This window comes from Lathamus discolor, chromosome Z (assembly GCF_037157495.1).
Source record: "Lathamus discolor isolate bLatDis1 chromosome Z, bLatDis1.hap1, whole genome shotgun sequence".
NCBI classification, from domain to species: Eukaryota; Metazoa; Chordata; class Aves; order Psittaciformes; family Psittacidae; genus Lathamus; species Lathamus discolor.
Genome location: NC_088909.1, coordinates 30,323,179 through 30,342,468, shown reverse-complemented (window position 1 = coordinate 30,342,468; position 19,290 = coordinate 30,323,179). Strand labels below are relative to the sequence as shown.

General features: G+C 42.2%; 1 protein-coding gene across 1 annotated transcript in view; it reads left to right on the top strand.

Annotated features, from left to right (window-relative positions):
* ADGRV1 (adhesion G protein-coupled receptor V1) overlaps positions 1-5,644 on the top strand; it is a 273,612-nt gene extending 267,968 nt beyond the window's left edge. The window contains exon 89 of the mRNA XM_065661610.1: positions 5,116-5,644. Within this exon, the coding sequence (XP_065517682.1) occupies positions 5,116-5,234 (119 nt within the window). The 3' untranslated portion in view covers positions 5,235-5,644. The remainder of the gene's footprint in view (positions 1-5,115) is intronic.
* Positions 5,645-19,290: the final 13,646 nt, after the last annotated feature.

The window sequence follows — 19,290 nt, the reverse complement described above, 5'->3', positions numbered from 1 at the left end:
ACCCCCACAGCACAACTTTAACTTGCAATGATTTAGGAGCTTGCAGTTTGCAGCACAGCTCCACAAATAGATACGTTGGCACACGTATAGCCTTATTGCTAAAGAAACGTGCTGTAGAACTATGCACTTAGCCCTTGGTTCCATAATCATTAATCCTGGGCCTAATTACAGATTAACCTGAAATATGGACTGGGTCAGATGAAGGCATGCAACTGCTTTTCTAGCAAATTAGGTGGACAACAGTGTGCTGTTTCTTACACAGCTTTTATGCTAGCTTTCTGCAAACTCTGCATCACATGGCCAGTTAATATTTTGTTTGGTGCAATACAGAAGCTGAATGTCTTCTATGATAAAGTCATAGCTTCGGGATGCCTAATCACTTAGTTCCTCCTTTCCATCCAATATGTTCATGTTATACAGAAATACATAGTTAGGATCCACTATGCCCACTCTACCACCTCATCTCATATACTGTGGATACCTTCTGGGAGGCCAGCCAGTGCAAATGCAGTTTATGTGAGGAAATTATAGAACAATTATGGTAGAAAAAAATAATTTAGGGATATCCAGTCTATTTTATGTGCTTAAATAAAAATAAAATAAAATATAAATTGTATAAATATATAATATGTATTATCTAAAATAAAAACTTTTTTATTTACATTTTTTAGTTTATCTTAAATTTTTCATTTTATTACATTTCATTTATGGCTTTTATAATGAATCAAAGGCTTAGCTTGTACTAAGTTCAATTAGTTAATAATTTTTTGTTAATTGCGCTAGTTAACTTCAAAAGTGCTGTCATTTTGGACTAGATCTCATTTTTCCTCAAATTGTGCAAGCTTTATATTGACAGACACTTTAATAAGACCATTACCTTCCAGATTGTCACAGAGTTGCATATTACCATCATTAAGGCTAAAGTCCGATACAGCAGAATTCCCTAAGGACTCTGGTTAGATCTGGGGAGTTAAAAAATCATCTGACAGAATAAAAGTAGATGGAATCTGTCCCAAAGCAAATTCATCTTCAGTCCATCAGCTTTGCTCCAAAGCATATATACCATAAATGCGCACTAGCTTTACTGGTCTCTGAGCTTCCATCCATATTCCCATCTCCTGCAGATGCTCCTCTCCTCCCTCCTTCTTTGATGCACAAAACTGAACCAGTTCATTCCTTTTGAGTGAGATGTGAATGGAAGACACAACAAAGCCTTTGGAGAAGTCCAAACCCCTCCACTGCTGACTGGTGGCCCACCCTTGTAGAAAGATGTTTGCAGAGATATTTATGGGTTAGAGTGGAAAATACCAGCCTAGCACATATACATTACATAGTATTAATGGAGGATATTGCTATATCCACATCTCAGTGTATTTTTGCATTTAATAGAGGCGTACGTGATAAATCCTAAATAAACATTCTACATGGAGAAAACCTGGGAAAATCTACTGTATAAATTACCCTTCCCACGCACAAATGCAGCTATTACAGTAATGATGCTATATAAACCGGCTCATAGTTTTCAATCTAATTTAGCTAGGGTTCCAAAGTCAGCATTTTTGAACGCTGGGAATACCACTGTAGGTGCCTCATTTAAAAATTAAGCATCTCATTCTGGGCATCCTGAACTAGAGGAAATATTTGAAATTTCACATTTTGGAAGGTTTTCAGTGCAACATCCTGGAGATGGTCTGTCACAAGGCAGATAAATTGTAGACAGTAGCAAAGTCCTAGATTCATGCTCTGCCTTATCAACCTGTGTTATTTCCATTTTGAAGGGCTCACCTTCAAAGAAAGGAAGGGAAAGTAGCCAGTTTGCATATTCATTCAACTTCTCATTTGTGAATGCTCACAAATATTTTACTTGTTGTCTGTTGAATGTGGCTGAATAATATCCAAGAAGCCTTTTTTTTTTGTCCAATCTGAACTTTATTAATAGAAGTCTGGATGTCTGTTGATGTCGTTTCTGTAAGGTCAAAACTCTGAAAGAGCAATTAAATTTGGCTCGTGTAGCTTAATCATTCCTATCTAATATGCCTTACACATAAAATATAACCGATTGATTCAGAGAGCAAGATGGAAGTGTTTACAAAATAAAGTCTCCCCAGAGATCTGAGTACAGTAATTATAAAATCCTTGGAATGTTTTAGTGAAAGTCTGAGATATATCTGAGCAAACAGATGTTAACAGCTGGAGTTCAGGGGTGCGTAGGAATGCTCGCATGAAATCCTTCCACCAGTAGATGTCACTGGAAGGATCTTGCTGGGTTTGCGAAGTGAGATAGGAGAATTTTTCGGTTTCTAGCTAGTTCTTTGATGCAAAATGAAGGGAAGAAAGGCCTCATTTTCCTGCGTCTTTTTCTTATAGTTTCTTCACTAATCGGGGAAAAATAATACTCCTGCTGTTTACGTAGCTACCATCCAACGCTAACGTCTCCAGGGGACTACATGCTTTTTGCGATCTGATTGAGTTTAAATTCAGTTAATAATTTGAGAACAAGCCAGGCCAATGAACTCTATGAAACTCCATCATATAAACAGTTGCACCCTTCCCAGTCTGCCAGCTGTTTGGTAAGCTGGTATCCTGGTGACATTTCAGCTCTCATTCCTAAAAAGGATCAGCACTTACGTAGTTTGCCTTTGTATCAGCAGCAGAACAAGGCCTTTGTAAACCCAGAGTAGCTTACTTCAGGAGTTTAACAAATTCCTAATAAGAATCTCTGTAACAAAAAAATCTCCTCTTACTTCGCACAAAACATGCATGTAAATGACATTTAAGAATGTACGTACGTATGCTATATGTAACAGCATATTAGACCAGCATCTGTATCTTTCTTTTTATAATGACCAGCATGAGATTCTTTAAGAAAGCTCGACCTGAATAACTGCAGTATAGCCACCGGTAAGACAAATATCTTACTGATCCCAACAGTCAGTGTTCACCTTAAAATCTGAACCCAGAATGATCATGTTTATATGATCTGACTTTAAATAATTTTTCAATAGCGTATTTTTTCCCACTTTGAAATTTGTGCCTTCTTCAGCCTAAATAAATGTTTTGAGCAAATTCAATGTGAATGATGCTATACAAGAAGTTTGTTTTGTTTCTTTATTCAAAGTATTTACTTCAAGGTTATTACCTTATTCTTCCATCCCTAAATGGTAAATACAGCAGTCTGATTTATCTTCTGTATTGTACCCATGTTTCCTTTCTAAAACAAGTGTTTTAGAGAAGAGGAAAAAAAATCTAAATAACTTGCTTATGCAGTTGCTGGTTTCCAAGGACTTTCAAGCAGCTTTTAGTTATTAGGACCATAATGCAATGGCAAGATTAAATACACCCATAAATTTTAATTGGTAAGTACTCCTTAATCATCTTCAGTACTTATAAACTAGTCTTTTAATGATTCAGAGCCTAATGTTTTTGTCTTTATTATTGTATCTCTGTACATTGATAGATTTTTACTCTTGTTATACTCTGACAGCAATTGCTGGTCTCAAGAGCTTGGGTCGTACAGACCCAAGAGCAGGACTCACCTAGTACATGTCAATGAATGTATGGCCACTCCATAGCCCAAACACCAGAACCAGTTGTAAGAAGGACCGTAGTGCAGAAATACCCACTTTTCACCTGGATGCAGTAGGGCTGGATTCACGTAGCCAAGTTTGGTCCCTATCAGAACTTCTTCCAGACCTCTGCAGGAGAACCTGCTTCGGTTCTCTGAACCAAGCTCCGTATTCAAGACTGCAGGCTGACTTTCCATAGCAAAGGAGCATCCCACCGCTGCCCCTTTTTTCATACTTCTTTTCCACATGGGGGCTAGTGGAAGGAAGGCTGCTGTGGAAAAACTTTGTAAAGGTGGAACGATAGGGGCATAGAAAATGATGAGTTAACTCTAAAAAATTACCCCTATCTTGTCTTTTGCTGAACAAGCCAAAGCCTGGAGTGCCAGCTGATGCAGAAATGAGAGATGCATGTTGCAACTGACAGAAACTCCTGAACGTATTTTTTAGTATGAAAATGCAAATCACTGCCTCTCCCAAAATAATCTGTTCAGGTCTTTGTGAGCCAAATGTAATTCCTTTGCAGCTCCCTGGAACTACGTGTAGTTACAGATCTGTGTCTGCCCATAATGAATAACTTACCTAGTCATTTGTAAGTGACATCTTCCTAAGACCATGCCTGAAATTTGTCTTGAAATCACCATGCCTAATCACACTGGTGTGCACTTCTCAATAAATTTAAAACCTAGATGCCCTAAATCCTAACAATACCCATGTATTTTTTAGGATTTGCTCTACAGCTCAAAGAGAGGAGCTGAAAATTTATTGAAGTTTATAGTTGCAACAGATATTCTTTGAAGAAGTAGTCTGAAAAAGTACATATTTCATGAAAGCTGGTGTAGGATTATGTATCTGCATGTTATTTAACTTGAAACTCCCCCACAAATAAACCACAGCCTCCCCAGAACATCAAGGAAGCAACAAGCTAACAGAACTCCTGTGACAGAAGGATGGAGGAGGTGGCCTGAGGTCTCTTCCAGACATGTTTTGGAAGTTTCCATGGGCCAAAATCTAGTATTCTCTCACAGCAGAAGAAAAACACAATACACCATCCTATGCCAAATGTGGGTTTAGGAATATTTAGTCAGTGCTTTTTCTCATGTTGAAATTACAATCCTATTAAACCAGCTGGAATTATAGTTTAACAGGGAAATTGTATCATTAAAAATCAATTTTTCATGAAGAAGTCCTTGGAAATACCAGACTGTAACAGCCAGACCATGAACCCAGCCTAAGCCAGGCTTTGATTTATGCTTTTGTGATTTCAAGACAACCTTTGAATAGCTATTGTACCATTTACTGAGACAAATAAAGCAACTGACAGTGAAGTTATGAAAAAGTGTGTCTGGATGGTACAAGACTATGTCAGATAATGTTACAATCTGTGGATTCAGAACTGTGGGCTAGTAAGAAGAAACTTGCCACATTGTTGTTGGGTAAGGAGTATTTCAACAACCGGAATAAAGCAGAGCAGGACACACTGTCATCATTTCTGCATCGGGATTTTATTCTCACTGATTTTTTCTTTGTTTTCTTTGTTTTTCTGTTTCAGGTGCAGGTCTGAGTGTCAGCGATAATGAATCTTGTCATGGCAGCCAGGATGGTGGCAGCATGGCTAACTCCCAGATCGTCGAGCTTAGAAGAATACCCATAGCAGACACCCACCTCTAACTCCACAGCTTGCTTGGGTTCTTTTGTCTTTTTTTTCTTTTTTTAATTCAAGCCTCAGTATTTTTATATTTGTACTTCCTTTTGCACTAAAACACTATATATGAAACTGCGTAGTAGAATGCTGTGAGCTTTACTGAGCATTTAACAAGGAATGCTTGCTTGAGGTTTTGTATATCAGAAAATAAACTGTAATTTTTTTACAGTGGCTGAACATCAATAGATAACACAGCAATTGGCCTAGATTTGTATCTTGTAGTTAGATGCATATTTCACAAACTGTAGCTTTTTTAATTAACCTGTATGTGTAACACTGATTAATAAAAATAATAGTCTGTTTGATACAAACAAGTTTGTTATTTCTACTTGCTGAAATATACAGCTGGAAGATGATGCAGACACACTGTTGGATAGGAAAGCTTTTTAGTTACACAGTTGCTCAGTTTCCTGAGCTGAACTGATCTCACTGGTTTTTTGCATACACAAATCTGTGAAATTTACAAATTCAAATAAAGAAACAATCTTGAGCCAGAGAGCTTGAAATTTGAATCGTGACATGATAAAATATGCAGGGGTCTGAAACAAACAGAGGGGAGATGAAGGACAAGAGTGAAACCACTGACACGCTGTCAACTGCCTTACCTTGCTGGTTTCATAACATTAAACCCTCTCACTTTTCTCACAGTCACAAGTAAGGAGGAATTCCAGGGAGTTTCATTTTCTGATAATCTCTCTGTGTGCCACACAGATATCCCTGTTCTGACTGAAGGGTACAAGTATTGCATTACAAATGAGTTAGATCAGTAATCTGGGGTCATAAATGAGGAAGAAATATATACACAGAGGAAGTATTACAGACCTGAGAGGGGGAAGCAGGCTGATCTTGTAGGAATCATTAACTCTGTTTCTGCACAGACACTCTGGAATGAAAACACATTAAAGTAGGAGACCAAGGGAATTTTCCTCTGAACATTTATGAGCATAGTATAGAAATACAGTCAATGAGAATGTGTTTCATACCTTCTTTAGGAACTTGCCTAAAGGCTTAATGCCAGGCAAGCTCTGAGCAGCACCCTTTCCCTTTAGAAGAAAACTTCTTATGGAAATCTCTCCATGAATTTTGCTGTAGTTTTATACAAATTTTGCTGTATCTAATTACTTGTTGATCTGGAAAAAAAAAAAAAAAAGGACAACAAACCAACAAACAAACCCCACTACTGTGTCCCAGTTCTCTAATAGCTGGTGTCACTTACTGTCATCACTCATATCCAAAGCAGACATAGTCTTTAAGGTCTAATGGTGCAAAAGCATTCACAGACACAGAAAACTAATTCTAATCAGCAGAGCACTTAAACAAGTGCTTTTCAAGTACTATTTGAATTGATGAGAAATGAGAGTATGTCTATATTTAATTAGTACATGTTCTGCTGCATTGAGTCTTCAGTTTCTTGGAATTTGCCAGGAATTCTGTTGACTATGCTGCAAACAGGGCCAAGTCTTTGTGGTTAATAGCAAAACTTACAGGGAGTGGGGAGGAAAGGGAGTGAGCCTTGCTTCACCGCGGGCAACATAGGGCAGTCAGGGAGACCAATGCCCATATGCAGAAGGGGCAGCCTTTAAAGTTGTGTGCAGTGCGTCTGAAGCACGGTGGGCAGCCTATACCTACACCTGCAGAAAAAGGACTTTCTGGGCACCTAAATGAAGTGCAGGTATCATTGCAATAAGTCACAGTCTGCAGTTAAAATTAGTTTGGGACACTTTGGGATATAGTACTATTTGTTTTTGTTTTCTACACAGGAAACCTGGTTCTTGAAGACGTTTTTTTTTGTTTTATTTCATTCCCCTTGAACGGACAGAGGTGAGTGTTGTCCATTGCTGATACTTCTTATCTGACTGTTCTCTAAAACCCTAACGTGAAGCCTGGCCCTGCAGAATGATTGCAACACTTGCTCAGTTGTGAGAGTCAGGGCAGTAACAGATGTTTCATTAGTCACAGTACATGCCACTACATGCTGTGAGAAAGCTTATAAAACAAGGATGTTTGTTTGATTTTGACTCACCATCATAAATGTTAATACTTTGTGTCACTTCAGCTAGTTGCACAACTGGCCCGGTTAGGGATTTACTGTAAATTCATCAGCATTTTCAGAGCAGATCAGTACGATGAGGTCCGCTGCCAGCATTTGTTGAGTTTTAAATCTCTAGGTGGTGCTCACATGGTTTAAGATCATGAGATGAATTTTGTTATTGTTCTAGAACATTTTTTTTTTTTAAGAAAATACTTTGTCTGTAGGAAATTCGTTTAAATAGCAGGGGTCTCAGCTCCTTTTTGCTGTTGCTTGAGCAGTCAAAAACTGAGACAGGAGCAGGGCAGATGTGCTCAACAGCCACATGTGCACAGGAGGAATACCTACCTTCACAGATGGCTGGACTCAACCTAACCAGATTGAATGCCTCCTGCAGTTCCCTGGTCTCAGGCATTTAAAATGCGGTAAAGAGTATAAACATTTCTTCATTTCTGTGAGAGGAATGATTCCACAGCTAAACAGTTTTCAAACCAAGTGCTACCACAGGGCCTGCCATCCTGAGGTTACTAACTCTGTCAGCACTTTGCTTTGTTCCCCTATAGTGAAGAACACCAGGAAGCTTGCTGCCTGTTTTTTTCCCTATAAAAGGAGCAATCATTCCTGCACAAGAGGCCATTCTCACCGTGTTCTGAAGGGTAGAAGGAACTGTGGTTAATATGGATGTAACACTATAGATCTCTGCATGAAGGAGACTCCTTTTCCAGAAAAGCTTCAGATAGAGCTACCTGAGTATGTATATCAGATAAATGAATGGATGGGTTTCAGAAGTTTATTGCCACTTGTATGCCAACATAATTAGAATCACTTTTTAAAAGATGTCTGAAGTTACTTCAAGTGCACAAGTGATGAAAAACACAAAGTTCAACAGCCTTTTTTTTGGTGATGTTTCAGAAGAAGCCACTGTGGAAGATTCTGATTTAACTTTTCTTAGTGCATACCCAAAATAAGGCAGTTCATGTCAGCGACTTGAGCAGAAATATTCAGAGTTTTTTTCATTAGAACCTAGTTGAAACCCCCAATATATCCTTGTTCTGTCTCTACCATGCAAATGCTTAGTACTCCAATATCCTATGTGCAAATTCATCATGCTGCTGAGAACTGCACAGTGATATCTTTTACCTGCAAAGGGTTAAATCATATTGAGAGCTTTACACCAATAAAATGCCTATGTGCTCAACATCAAATTATGGTAAAGTGACTTATAATGCAGAGGTTTGACTAGAAAATTGCTGAAGTTCAGGCATATCCTGCCTTCAGGCATATTTCACTATATCTCAGCCTGTACTGTGGACCTCAATCTACTATTGCAGATTCTGCTTCACCAGCGCTGGTGCAAACCAGTAAGAAATCAGAATGTGTGCCCAGTTTGCTGGCAACAGAATTTGTTCCTTCAGAATTGTTACTTCTACTAGCAGTAACAGGTAATAAAGATAAAATAGAACATGCAAATTTGGGCTCATCTGCCCAATTCAATATGTTATTCTGCTAATTTTCACAGAAAAAGAAAAAATCCGTTTTTCATTTGAACATTCAAAATCATCTTCTATGCAATAAATACATTGAAATAATTACAATATAACACTCTTGCATGCAGTAAATGCATGGAAATAATTGCAATGTAATATTCATGCGTTATTGAATGAAGTCCCTGGGACTAATGATGCGCTGAATCTGGGAAGACAGTTGTGTAAACTGGCCTAAATGATAGCCTCAAAATCCCTCATATAATATCTCATAGGAATGACTGGCATCAAAAGCGCAGGGAAAGATTTTTGTCATGATTTTCCCTAACTCAGCAAGTAGGCTTTAAAGATGGTGTGGTCACTCCTGTGCTGTAGTGCCTCCAATCTGGGCACAGTGATTTTACGTAGTGGTGCTGTAGCTTACAAAAGCTGTCATCCTCAGTGTGGCTCTACTCTTCATGCAGAGCAAATAGCAGCATCTGGCCTATATGATGATGGCTCAGTGTGGAACATAGGTATGTGTCACTGTCTACACACAGATAGGAAAATAATTGCAGGACATAAGAACTTAATATAATAAAAATTAATTCAGTTTCAATCTGGAAGCCAAAATATTGCGGTCCAGCTTGTGAAACAGGTTTCTCTAGAAACTTACTGGCTCCTGCTTTGCAGTTCCTGAACTGAAGCTAGGCGTATGATTTCCCAGTTTCCTAACTGGAAAGAGTCATGCATCCAGGCATGGGATATACAGTTGCCAACAAGGGTGCAAGTAAAGAGGTTGTTTGAAATCTCCCTTTGCTCTCAGCCTCCTGCAATGCACAAGCATGTGATGCACCACCTGCAGCCCCTCTATACACCATGATGCTGCTGCCTTGGGTCTGTTCTCCATGGTGGGGAAGAAGAGAAGCAAAGATTTTCTCATCTGGCAAGAACCAGATGAATGCGGGGACATATTTATTTTTCTCTGGGACAGCCACAGATCCTGGACATTGGAACAGGGCAGGAGGAAAAGAGCAGACAAACAGTGAATAAACTCAAAATCCTTGTTGAATCCTCATAATGTAAGATGGTTGTACTTCAACAAGTGTGTGCATGGTGGTACTTCCTGTAGGATGGTAACACCTCTGCTGCAACACACAGGCAATCATCTGCACTAGAAGATCAGATGGGGCTTATTCTCTGGTGTTCAGCCCCAGAATGAGCCCTGTTCATACCTGTTCTCCATGCCATGGATATTATGTTCAACACTCCTTTGCAGCAGCAATCTAAAAATACTCCATTGACTGCCTTTCTTGTGCTGAAGAACTGACTCTTCTCCCTGATCTCCTGTTTGTCCAACACCTCAGTCACTTCTGCAAGCCCGCATTCCTTCCCAAAGAGGTTTTTTATTCATTTATTCCTTCTAATAGCATTTGCCTCAACAGCAAATAGGCTTGTGCTTCCTTTTCCTCAGCCAGGCATTTGTAAGGACATAATGCCACGTAAGATCCTTCTGCTTTTCTTCTTTTTTTTCTTCTTAATCTTTGTTGGTCTGCAATCACCACATACTTTCTGCTAGATAAGGTCCTAAGAAGTAATGTCCTACTCCAGCAAAAACCACTTGAGACCATCCACAGAGCTGAACATATGCCTACTATGGTTATTCAAACGGCAAAACACAGTCATGTCTCCACCCATGTGAATCCTGTATCCAGCTACTGTCTGTTATATGTTTAATAAAGCTGGAATAGCCATTTTAACCAGAACTCTCCGCACGTTTTGAGACATGCATGCTCCCTTGTGGTTTCTCTTAGATTTTATGTCCCAGTGAATGCTGAAACCTTCACTTCACTGAGGCACAGCTGTGTGCAGGCTGTGGAAACTCTCCACTCTGATCATAAGGCTAGTGTCCAGGTTTAAGAGATGAGTTTGAATTTGGTGGGGCTACAGAGGGTGTGAAACCTGGCTCTAGCTTGTGAGCACTGCTCCGATCAGCTGCCTCCTGTATAAGAGCATGTATAGCTTCTGCCATCCCTTACATGTGCTCTGGGCAGTTCCATGGAACGGGCAGTAGTACTTCTGGCAGAAAAAATGTAAAGCACAGCTGTAGAGCAAGGAGGAGAAACTTTTGAATGCTTGTTGCCTTAATTTTTTCTGGTTTCCCATCACCCAGTCACTTCCTACTGCTTCCATAAGCATGCTGCTCTGCCTTCTGCGGCAGCACTGTGTGCAAGCTCTGGGCGCTAAGGCAATGACGGCAGTCCTCCTCCAAGGACCACGTGCCTACAGCTTTTTGGTTCTTTCATCTCGAGGGCCAGGTTTAATAGGAAAATTTTGTTTTACAGGGCTAAGGGGCTGCCCTGTTTTCAGCTAAGATAGAGTTAATTTTCTTCCTAGTAGCTGTTGCAGTGCTCTGTTTTGGCTTTATTCTGAGAACAATGCTGGTAACACACTGATGGTTTAATTGTTGCTCAGTAGTACTTACCCTGTGCATCACTGTGAGCATCAAATCTCATGCTCTGCCAGTGAGGAGGGGCACAAGAAGCAGGTAGGAAGCAGAGAAAGGACACCTGACCCAAACTAACCAAAGGGGTATTCCATGCCACAGTGTGTCATGCTCACTGTGTAAGTTGGGAGAGTGAGCCAGAAGGGGCTGATCAGTGCTTGGGATGGGATGGGTATCAGTCAGCAGGTGTTGAGCAATTCTATTGTGCATCAGTGGTTTTTATTGTGGGTTTTTTTTCCTTTTGCCTTTTAATTTTATGTCTCTTTCCTTGTTATTTTTCACTGTGAGTAGTACTTTTAGTATTAATATTAGAATCATAGAATCATAGAATAGTTAGGGTTGGAAAGGACCTCAAGATCATTTAGTTCCAGCCCCCCTGCCATGGGCAGGGACACCTCACACTAAACCATCTCACCCAAGCTTCGTCCAACCTGACCTTGAACACCGCCAGGGATGGAGCACTCACAACCTCCCTGGGCAGCCGATTCCAGTGCCTCACCACCCTAACAGGAAAGAATTTCCTCCTTATATCCAATCTAAACTTCCCCTGTTTAAGTTTTAACCCATTACCACTTGTCCTGTCACTACAGTCCCTAATGAAGAGTCCCTCCCCAGCATCCCTATAGGCCCCCTTCAGGTACTGGAAGGCTGCTATGAGGTCTCCACGCAGCCTTCTCTTCTCCAGGCTGAACAGCCACAACTTTCTCAGCCTGTCTTCATACGGGAGGTGCTCCAGTCCCCTGATCATCCTCGTGGCCTCCTCTGGACTTGTTCCAACAGTTCCGTGTCCTTTTTATGTTGAGGACACCAGAACTGCACACAATACTCCAGGTGAGGTCTCACAAGAGCAGAGTAGAGGGGCAGGATCACCTCCTTCGACCTGCTGGTCACGCTCCTTTTGATGCAGCCCAGGATACGGTTGGCTTTCTGGGCTGTGAGTGCACACTGAAGCCGGCTCATGTTCATTTTCTCATCAACCAACACCCCCAAGTCCTTCTCTGCAGGGCTGCTCTGAATCTCTTCTCTGCCCAGTCTGTAGCTGTGCCTGGGATTGCTCCAACCCAGGTGTAGGACCTTGCACTTGGCTTGGTTGAGCTTCATAAGGTTGGCATCAGCCCACCTCACAAGCGTGTCAAGGTCCCTCTGGATGGCATCCCTTCCCTCCAGTGTATCAGCTGAACCACACAGCTTGGTGTCATCGGCAAACTTGCTGAGGGTGCACTCAGTGATGGCCAGTGGCTTAGCAACTTCATTTGCCAGCTCCTGCAGGACCCAAGGATGGATTTCATCAGGTCCCATGGACTTGTGCACATTCAGGTTCTTAAGACAGTCTCAGAGCTGATCCTCTCCTACAGTGGGCCTGAGGTCTTCATTCTCACAGTCCCTGCATCTGCCTTCCAAGTGGAGTTAGGGCATTTGTCAGTGGAGACTGAGGCAAGGAAGTAATTAAGAACTTCAGCCTTCTCCAAATCCAGGGTAGCCAGTTCTCCTGAGAGCTTCTGGAGAAGGCCCATGTTGTCCCTAGTCTGTCTTTTGTTTGCTTAAGTACCTATAGAATCCCTTCCTGTTATTTTTCATATTCCTTGCTAGGTTTAATTCTGACTGGGCCTTAACTTTCCTAACCTGGTCCCTAGCTTCCCGGACAGCATCCCTATATTCTTCCCAGGCCGCCTGTCCTTGCTTCCATCTTTTATGAGCCTCTTTTTTCACCTTGGAGTCTTCTCAACAGTTCCCTCTCCATCCAAGGATGTCCCCTGGCCCTCCTGCCGCACTTCCTTCTAGTTGGGATGCAGCACTCCTGAGCTTGTAGCAGGTGATCCTTGAATATCAACCAACAGCCTTGGGCCCCCCTGCCCTCTAGGGCTATATCCCATGGAACCTTACTAAGCGGGTTCCTGAAAAGGCCAAAGTCTGCTCTCTTGAAGACCAGGGCAGTGAGCTTGCTGCACGCTCTTCTCACTCTCCTGAGGATCTCAAATTCGACCACCTCACGGTCACTGCAACCAAGGCTGCCCTGGAGCGTCACATTTCCAACAAGCCCTTCCCTGTTGGTGAGCACAAGGTCAAGCATGGCACCTGCCCTTGTCGGCTCCTCTATTACTTGCAGAAGGAAGTTGTCTTCCACACAGTCGAGGAACCTCCTGGACTGCTTGTGCCGTGCAGTGCCATCGTTCCAACAGATATCAGGGTGGTTGAAGTCCCCCAAGAGGACAAGGGCCTGCGAGCGTGAGGCTGTTCCTACCTGTCTGTAGAGTGCTTCGTCCACAGAGTCCTCTTGATCAGGTGGTCTGTAACAGATCCCCACAGTCATGTCTCCCATCGCTGTTCTCCCTTTAACCCTGACCCTCAAACTCTCTGTTGACTGCTCACCTGTCCCCAGACAGAGTTCCATACTCTCCAGCCTATCAGTTGCATAAGTAGAAACTCCCACTCCCTCTCTGCCAGGCCTGTCTTTTCTAAAGAGCCTGTAACCTTCCATTCCAACACTCCAGTCATAGGAGCCATCCCACCATGTTTCTGTGATGCCTATTATATCATACCCCCATAGACATGCACACATTACTAATTCCTCTTGTTTATTCCCCATACTAAGGGTGTGTGTATAGAGGAATATGAGCCGAGCTCCAAATGAAGCCAGCTCACTGGCTGGAGTGGCTGAAATATCTCTGCACCTCTCTGAGCATTTATTACAGGTGCTGGCAACTGACTGTGAATGCTGAGGTGGAATGATGTCCCCCTCCCCCAGCACATCTAGTTTGAAGCATCCTTGACCAGTCTCGCAAGCCTCCTACCAAAACCGCTCTTTCCATTGTAGACCAGCTCCACCAGCCCCCAGAAGACCTGGCCTCCCAAATTGAGTCCCATGTTCTAGATACCCAACCCCCTGACTATGGCACCACTGTTCTAACCATTTATTAAACCTGGAAAATCCACCTCGCCTTTTTAAGGTCCTCCCCTGTACCCTGGAGAACTGATGAAAAGACAATCTGAGCTCCAGAGCCCCTAACCACCTCTCCCAGGGCTCTGTAGTCCTCCTTTATGTTCTCCAGGCTACTGCTATCTATATCACTAGCACTCACATGGACCACTAGAAGTGGGTAATAGTGGGACTTACTAGACTAGGCAGCCTCTCTGCAACATCCCTGATCCATGCCCCTGGTAGGCAACACTCCTCCCTTGAAACTGGGTCAGGCCAACAGATGAGTGCCTCTGTTCCTTTCAAAGTAGAGTCCCCTACTACTACGACCCCCAGCTTTTTCCTGGCAGCACTGGTAGTGATCTTCTTTACTAGTACATCAGCTGGTTGTTCATGGTGCTAGTGTGTGTGTTTCCTCATTAGCCCCCTGCAGAATTACAAAGAGATTCTGGGTGGGGACATCAGATTTAGGAGGAAGCTTCTTTCTTTTAATTGTCCTCTTCCTCTTTTTTTTGTTTTATTTTTTTGTTATTAGTTCCCGGCTTCCTGGGTTAATGCCCTTCTTTCCTGTTTGAGTTATGATGGACTCTTGAGGCCTCTGCACAGTTTGGGCCTGGGGCTCGCAGTCCAGCTTCCTCTCAGCTTCAACTGCATATAAAGTTATACTATACTTTAGTTATTAAACTGTTGTTATCTCAACCTGTGGGCTTTGCATTATCTTGATTCTCCTCCCCATCCCTCCTGGTAATTAGTTGCTGGCTGGGTTTAAGCCACAACATTCCTTTTTTGCCCATTGTGGGGCATGATGGGTTGAGATAATGATAGATCTTACCAGAGTGTGTCAACACAAATCTGGTATAAGCATTGATTTTGCTGGTTTAATAGTTGCTGGTCATCCTTGGCCTGGGCTAAGGTTCTCATGTTGCTGAAATATAAAATAGTGGCTTGTTATAGGGTAGAATTGCTAATCATGAAACTAATCTGGTACATGTACTCAGCACTGCCATCACCTCTATGGCATCACCTTGTAGTGACAGGACAAGGGGCAATGGGTTAAAACTTAAACAAGGGAAGTTTAGATTGGATATAAGGAAGAAGTTCTTTCCTGTTAGGGTGGTGAGGCACTGGAATGGGCTGTGCAGGGAGGTTGTGAGTGCTCCATCCCTGGCAGTGTTCAAGGCCAGGTTGGATGAAGCCTTGGGTGTGATGGTTTAGTGTGAGGTGTCCCTGCCCATGGTGGGGGGGTTGGAACTAGATGATCTTGAGGTCCTTTCCAACCTTAACTATTCAGTGATTCTATGATTCTATACTTTGGGAGTCATGTAATGGGAACTATGAATAATGATACCTTTTGCTTTTTCTCCTCGGAGGACCAACCTATGGAGAAGACATCCTCCTACACCTTTCCCACCAGGCTATTTACATCAGCATTTGAGAATTTTGAAAATTTTGAATATTCTTGGGTTGTTGAACCAGCCTGGCCCTGTTGCTAGTGTGGAAAAACTAGTCAAATAATTAGAAAAAGCATGCTGTCATCCTGGCAATACCAGAAAGACACATATCACCACAAAGTGCTGGGGCCCAGCCCGTGCCTCCTGAGTCCTGCTCAGCACTATCTTGTATCCTCGAGGGGAAAAGGTCTCTGGATCTGATGGCAAATCAACAGGCTGCAGCTACCCTGACTCCAACAACAGACACTGTGGCTGAACCAAAGGACCAATCCATGACTTTACCAGTTTCTCCTGTACAGGGCAAACATACGCTGTGCCCCACGCCACTACTTGGAGCACTATCCTAGACCTTGAGAAGCAAATCTTGTGGCAACACAGCACCCCAGAGAGAACTGAGTCAAGCAATGGGACTCATTTCCAGAACAACCTTATAGACACTTGGGCCAAAAAGCATGGCATTGGGTGGGTATATCACATCCCATACCATGCACCAACCTCTGGGAAAATTGTACGGTACAATGGGCTGTTAAAAACCACACTGAGAGCAATGGGTAGTGGGACTTTCAAACACTGGGATACACATTTACCAAAAGCCACCTGGCTGGTCAACACCAGAGGATCTGACAACAGAGCTGGCCCAGCCCAGTCAGAACTTTTACATACTGTAGAGGGGGATAAAGTTCCTGTGGTGCCCATAAAGAATTTGCTGGGGAAGACAGGCTGGGTTAGTCCTTCCTTGGGCAAAGGCAAACCCACCTGTGGTGGGGAAGTCCAGAGTGTACCTCAAGGGGATTTGATTTTGGGTGAAAATAGCCAATGAATTAAACTGTGTGATGCTGTATAATACTGACTATGATCACTTCTATGGCAGCTATATGTCTGTGACTGCACTGGTCACCTCACAGCACCTGTCTCCACCACTCTGGATTTGAGGATCTGAACCTGACTCCTTTTTGACCAGCACATTAATGCAAAAGGAACTTCAATAAAACTGGACAAGCACAGCAACGATGAAATCAGAACTGGCTTCAACAAGCACCAATTCAACACCACACACCAGTCATCTTTCCTGCCCTGAGAGACTGTTATGACAGAAGGAACCCCAAATTATGGACTGAATGAACTCAGTGAACTTTTCTAGGGATTGTCAATAGACTAAGAAAATGATATCTCTGCTTATGTGTGTGTGTGTGTATATATATGCACATACACACACATATATACACACACACATACATACATATACATGCATATATATATACACACACATACACATATATATACACATGTTCATATCCGTACACATACATATATACACACACATATATATATATGTACACACACACGTATACATGTCCTGTCTTTTGCTTTATTTATATATCAAAAGACAGGAAATGTGATAGTGCTAAGTGTGGGACCTGGCATGACGTGAATGGCACAGAATAAGGGGTGGATACCATCCTGGTTTCAGCTAGGATACAGTTAATTTTTTTCCTAGTAGCTGGTACAATGCTGTGTTTTGGCTTCAGTCTAAGAACAATGCTGAAGGGCTTTTCAGAGCTACGAGTGTATCAACTCCTTCAATTCAGTGCTGTCAGAAGACCTCTGCTGCACATTAGAAGACCTCTAATCCTGGTATTTAATGGGCTAAGGATTAGAGTAAGACTTGACCCATGGCAGTGGTGTGGACCACTGCTGTATTACCAGCTGGGACACAGTTTGCCCACACTAAAAATCATGCTCTGCTGTAGAATGCAGAGCAAGAACGAGCAGGGCAAATGCCAGGCAGCTACTAGCAAGCCTTCTGGCTTGCAAATGGAATGGCTCATTACAAACATTGGGAGATTAATATCAAAGATAATCCTGAGAGCATGGAAAAGAATCCCACATAGCCTCAGGAGATGGACAGCTAGATCTTCAAGAGACAGTGTACACAGTTATGCCATCCAACCCTGGGGACACAGACCTTGTTTTTGAAAGCTGCATGCTCTAGAGGAGAAAGTAAATGGAAAAACAATATCATCTTGCTTTCCTAACAAAGAAAAGAAGCCTTGAATGTTCGTGAAAAAAATCTTTTATTGCAAAGGAAGCAGAAGCTGAGATTTTTCTGCTCCTGATAAAACTGAGGCTAACACAAATTAAAAAATACCATAGCTTTCTGAAACTGTGTGAATTAGCAAAGAAACTGGGTGTGCATTTCTATTCACATTGTGTGAATTTCTATTCATATCTTCTCTGGATGTGTTCAAATACCTTCAGAAGTATTGTTAGAATTACTCCTTTTTTTTGCAGAAGTACTAACCAACAACAGGCAGTTTCATATATTATATGAAGTAAGTTAACATCTAGATCATAAAACACAAAGTTAGTGCCTGTAGACCACAAGTGTTCAGAATTCATTAGTTCTAACTAATTGAACTGCCTGTTACCTCTATTAATCTGATGTCTACTCTAGAAGGAAAATTGTTGTGTTGAAACTAACTAAAGTGGTTTTTTATGTGTGTGTCTTATATGAGTTTTATATTCCTGGTGGCAATACATCAGTACATGTTTTGGTCAAAATTAGGTCCATTGTTTCTAGTTTTTCTGTGTCAGAGGGAAACAAAAGCATGCTTAATTTGTTTTGCTGAAGACAGAGCTTTTCTACTGTAAATAACTCAGTATTTTATATATTAAACTTAAATAAAGAAAGACTTTAAACAAATACTTGCTGGGTTTGGGAGGGGAGGTCCAAAAATGAGATGTTTGTATATTTACATTTCTATAGAAAAAGTGCAGAGCAGGAAAGGATAGGGGATGTTTAATCCCATTAAGAGAAGAAGAAGAAAAAGAGTGTCTTCCTGGTAAGACCTGTTCTGAGCCAAAACTGAAAACACAGAAAACAGATTAGTAACAGTGGGTGTCATTGTCTTAGCTTGATCATTACCAACTGCAGGATTTTGCCTGGGGTGAGTGTTTTCATTTGTCCTGGCAGGGTACAGTCAACATTGACCACTCTACCGCTTCTCAAGGTCAGATTCTGATCCAGTGGGTCTCAGGCAGTATTTCTTAACATTAGATTTCACTTGCTAGAATTTATATTCTGCATTTGCAGGAGTGAAAATCAGGTCTTAGCTGAGTTGTTCTGCAAGCATAGATGCTATTTTTGGTTTTCAGGTGGAGAAATCGAATCTCCAGATCTCCCATAAACGCTTGGCATGCAGCATTATCCAGTTCAGAGTGAGAGTAGGCTGTGGGCAAGCCCAGCAGAGACAGCAGAATGCAATGCCTGACACCCCAGCTTTAGAAAGACTTTACCTGACTATTTGTGTTGATGCATGAGCTTGTGCTCAGCCTGCAGTCCTGTGTCTTGACATACCCTTGGTGTCTTACCTGGCAGGGGAGAACAGGGGATGCCTCAGCTCAGACGGGCTCTGGTGGACAAAGGCTTCTCCTGCACTGACAAAGACATCAATTTGGTGGATGGACCACTCGGTGGATAAAGAACTGGTTGGATGGCTGCACACAAAGAGTTGTGGTCAATGGCTCGATGCCCAGCTGGAGACCAGTAATGAGTGGTGTCCCTCAGGGATCGGTGTTGGGTCTGGTCTTGTTCAACGTCTTCATCAGCGACATGGACAGTGGGATTGAGTGCGCCCTCAGCAAGTTTGCCGATG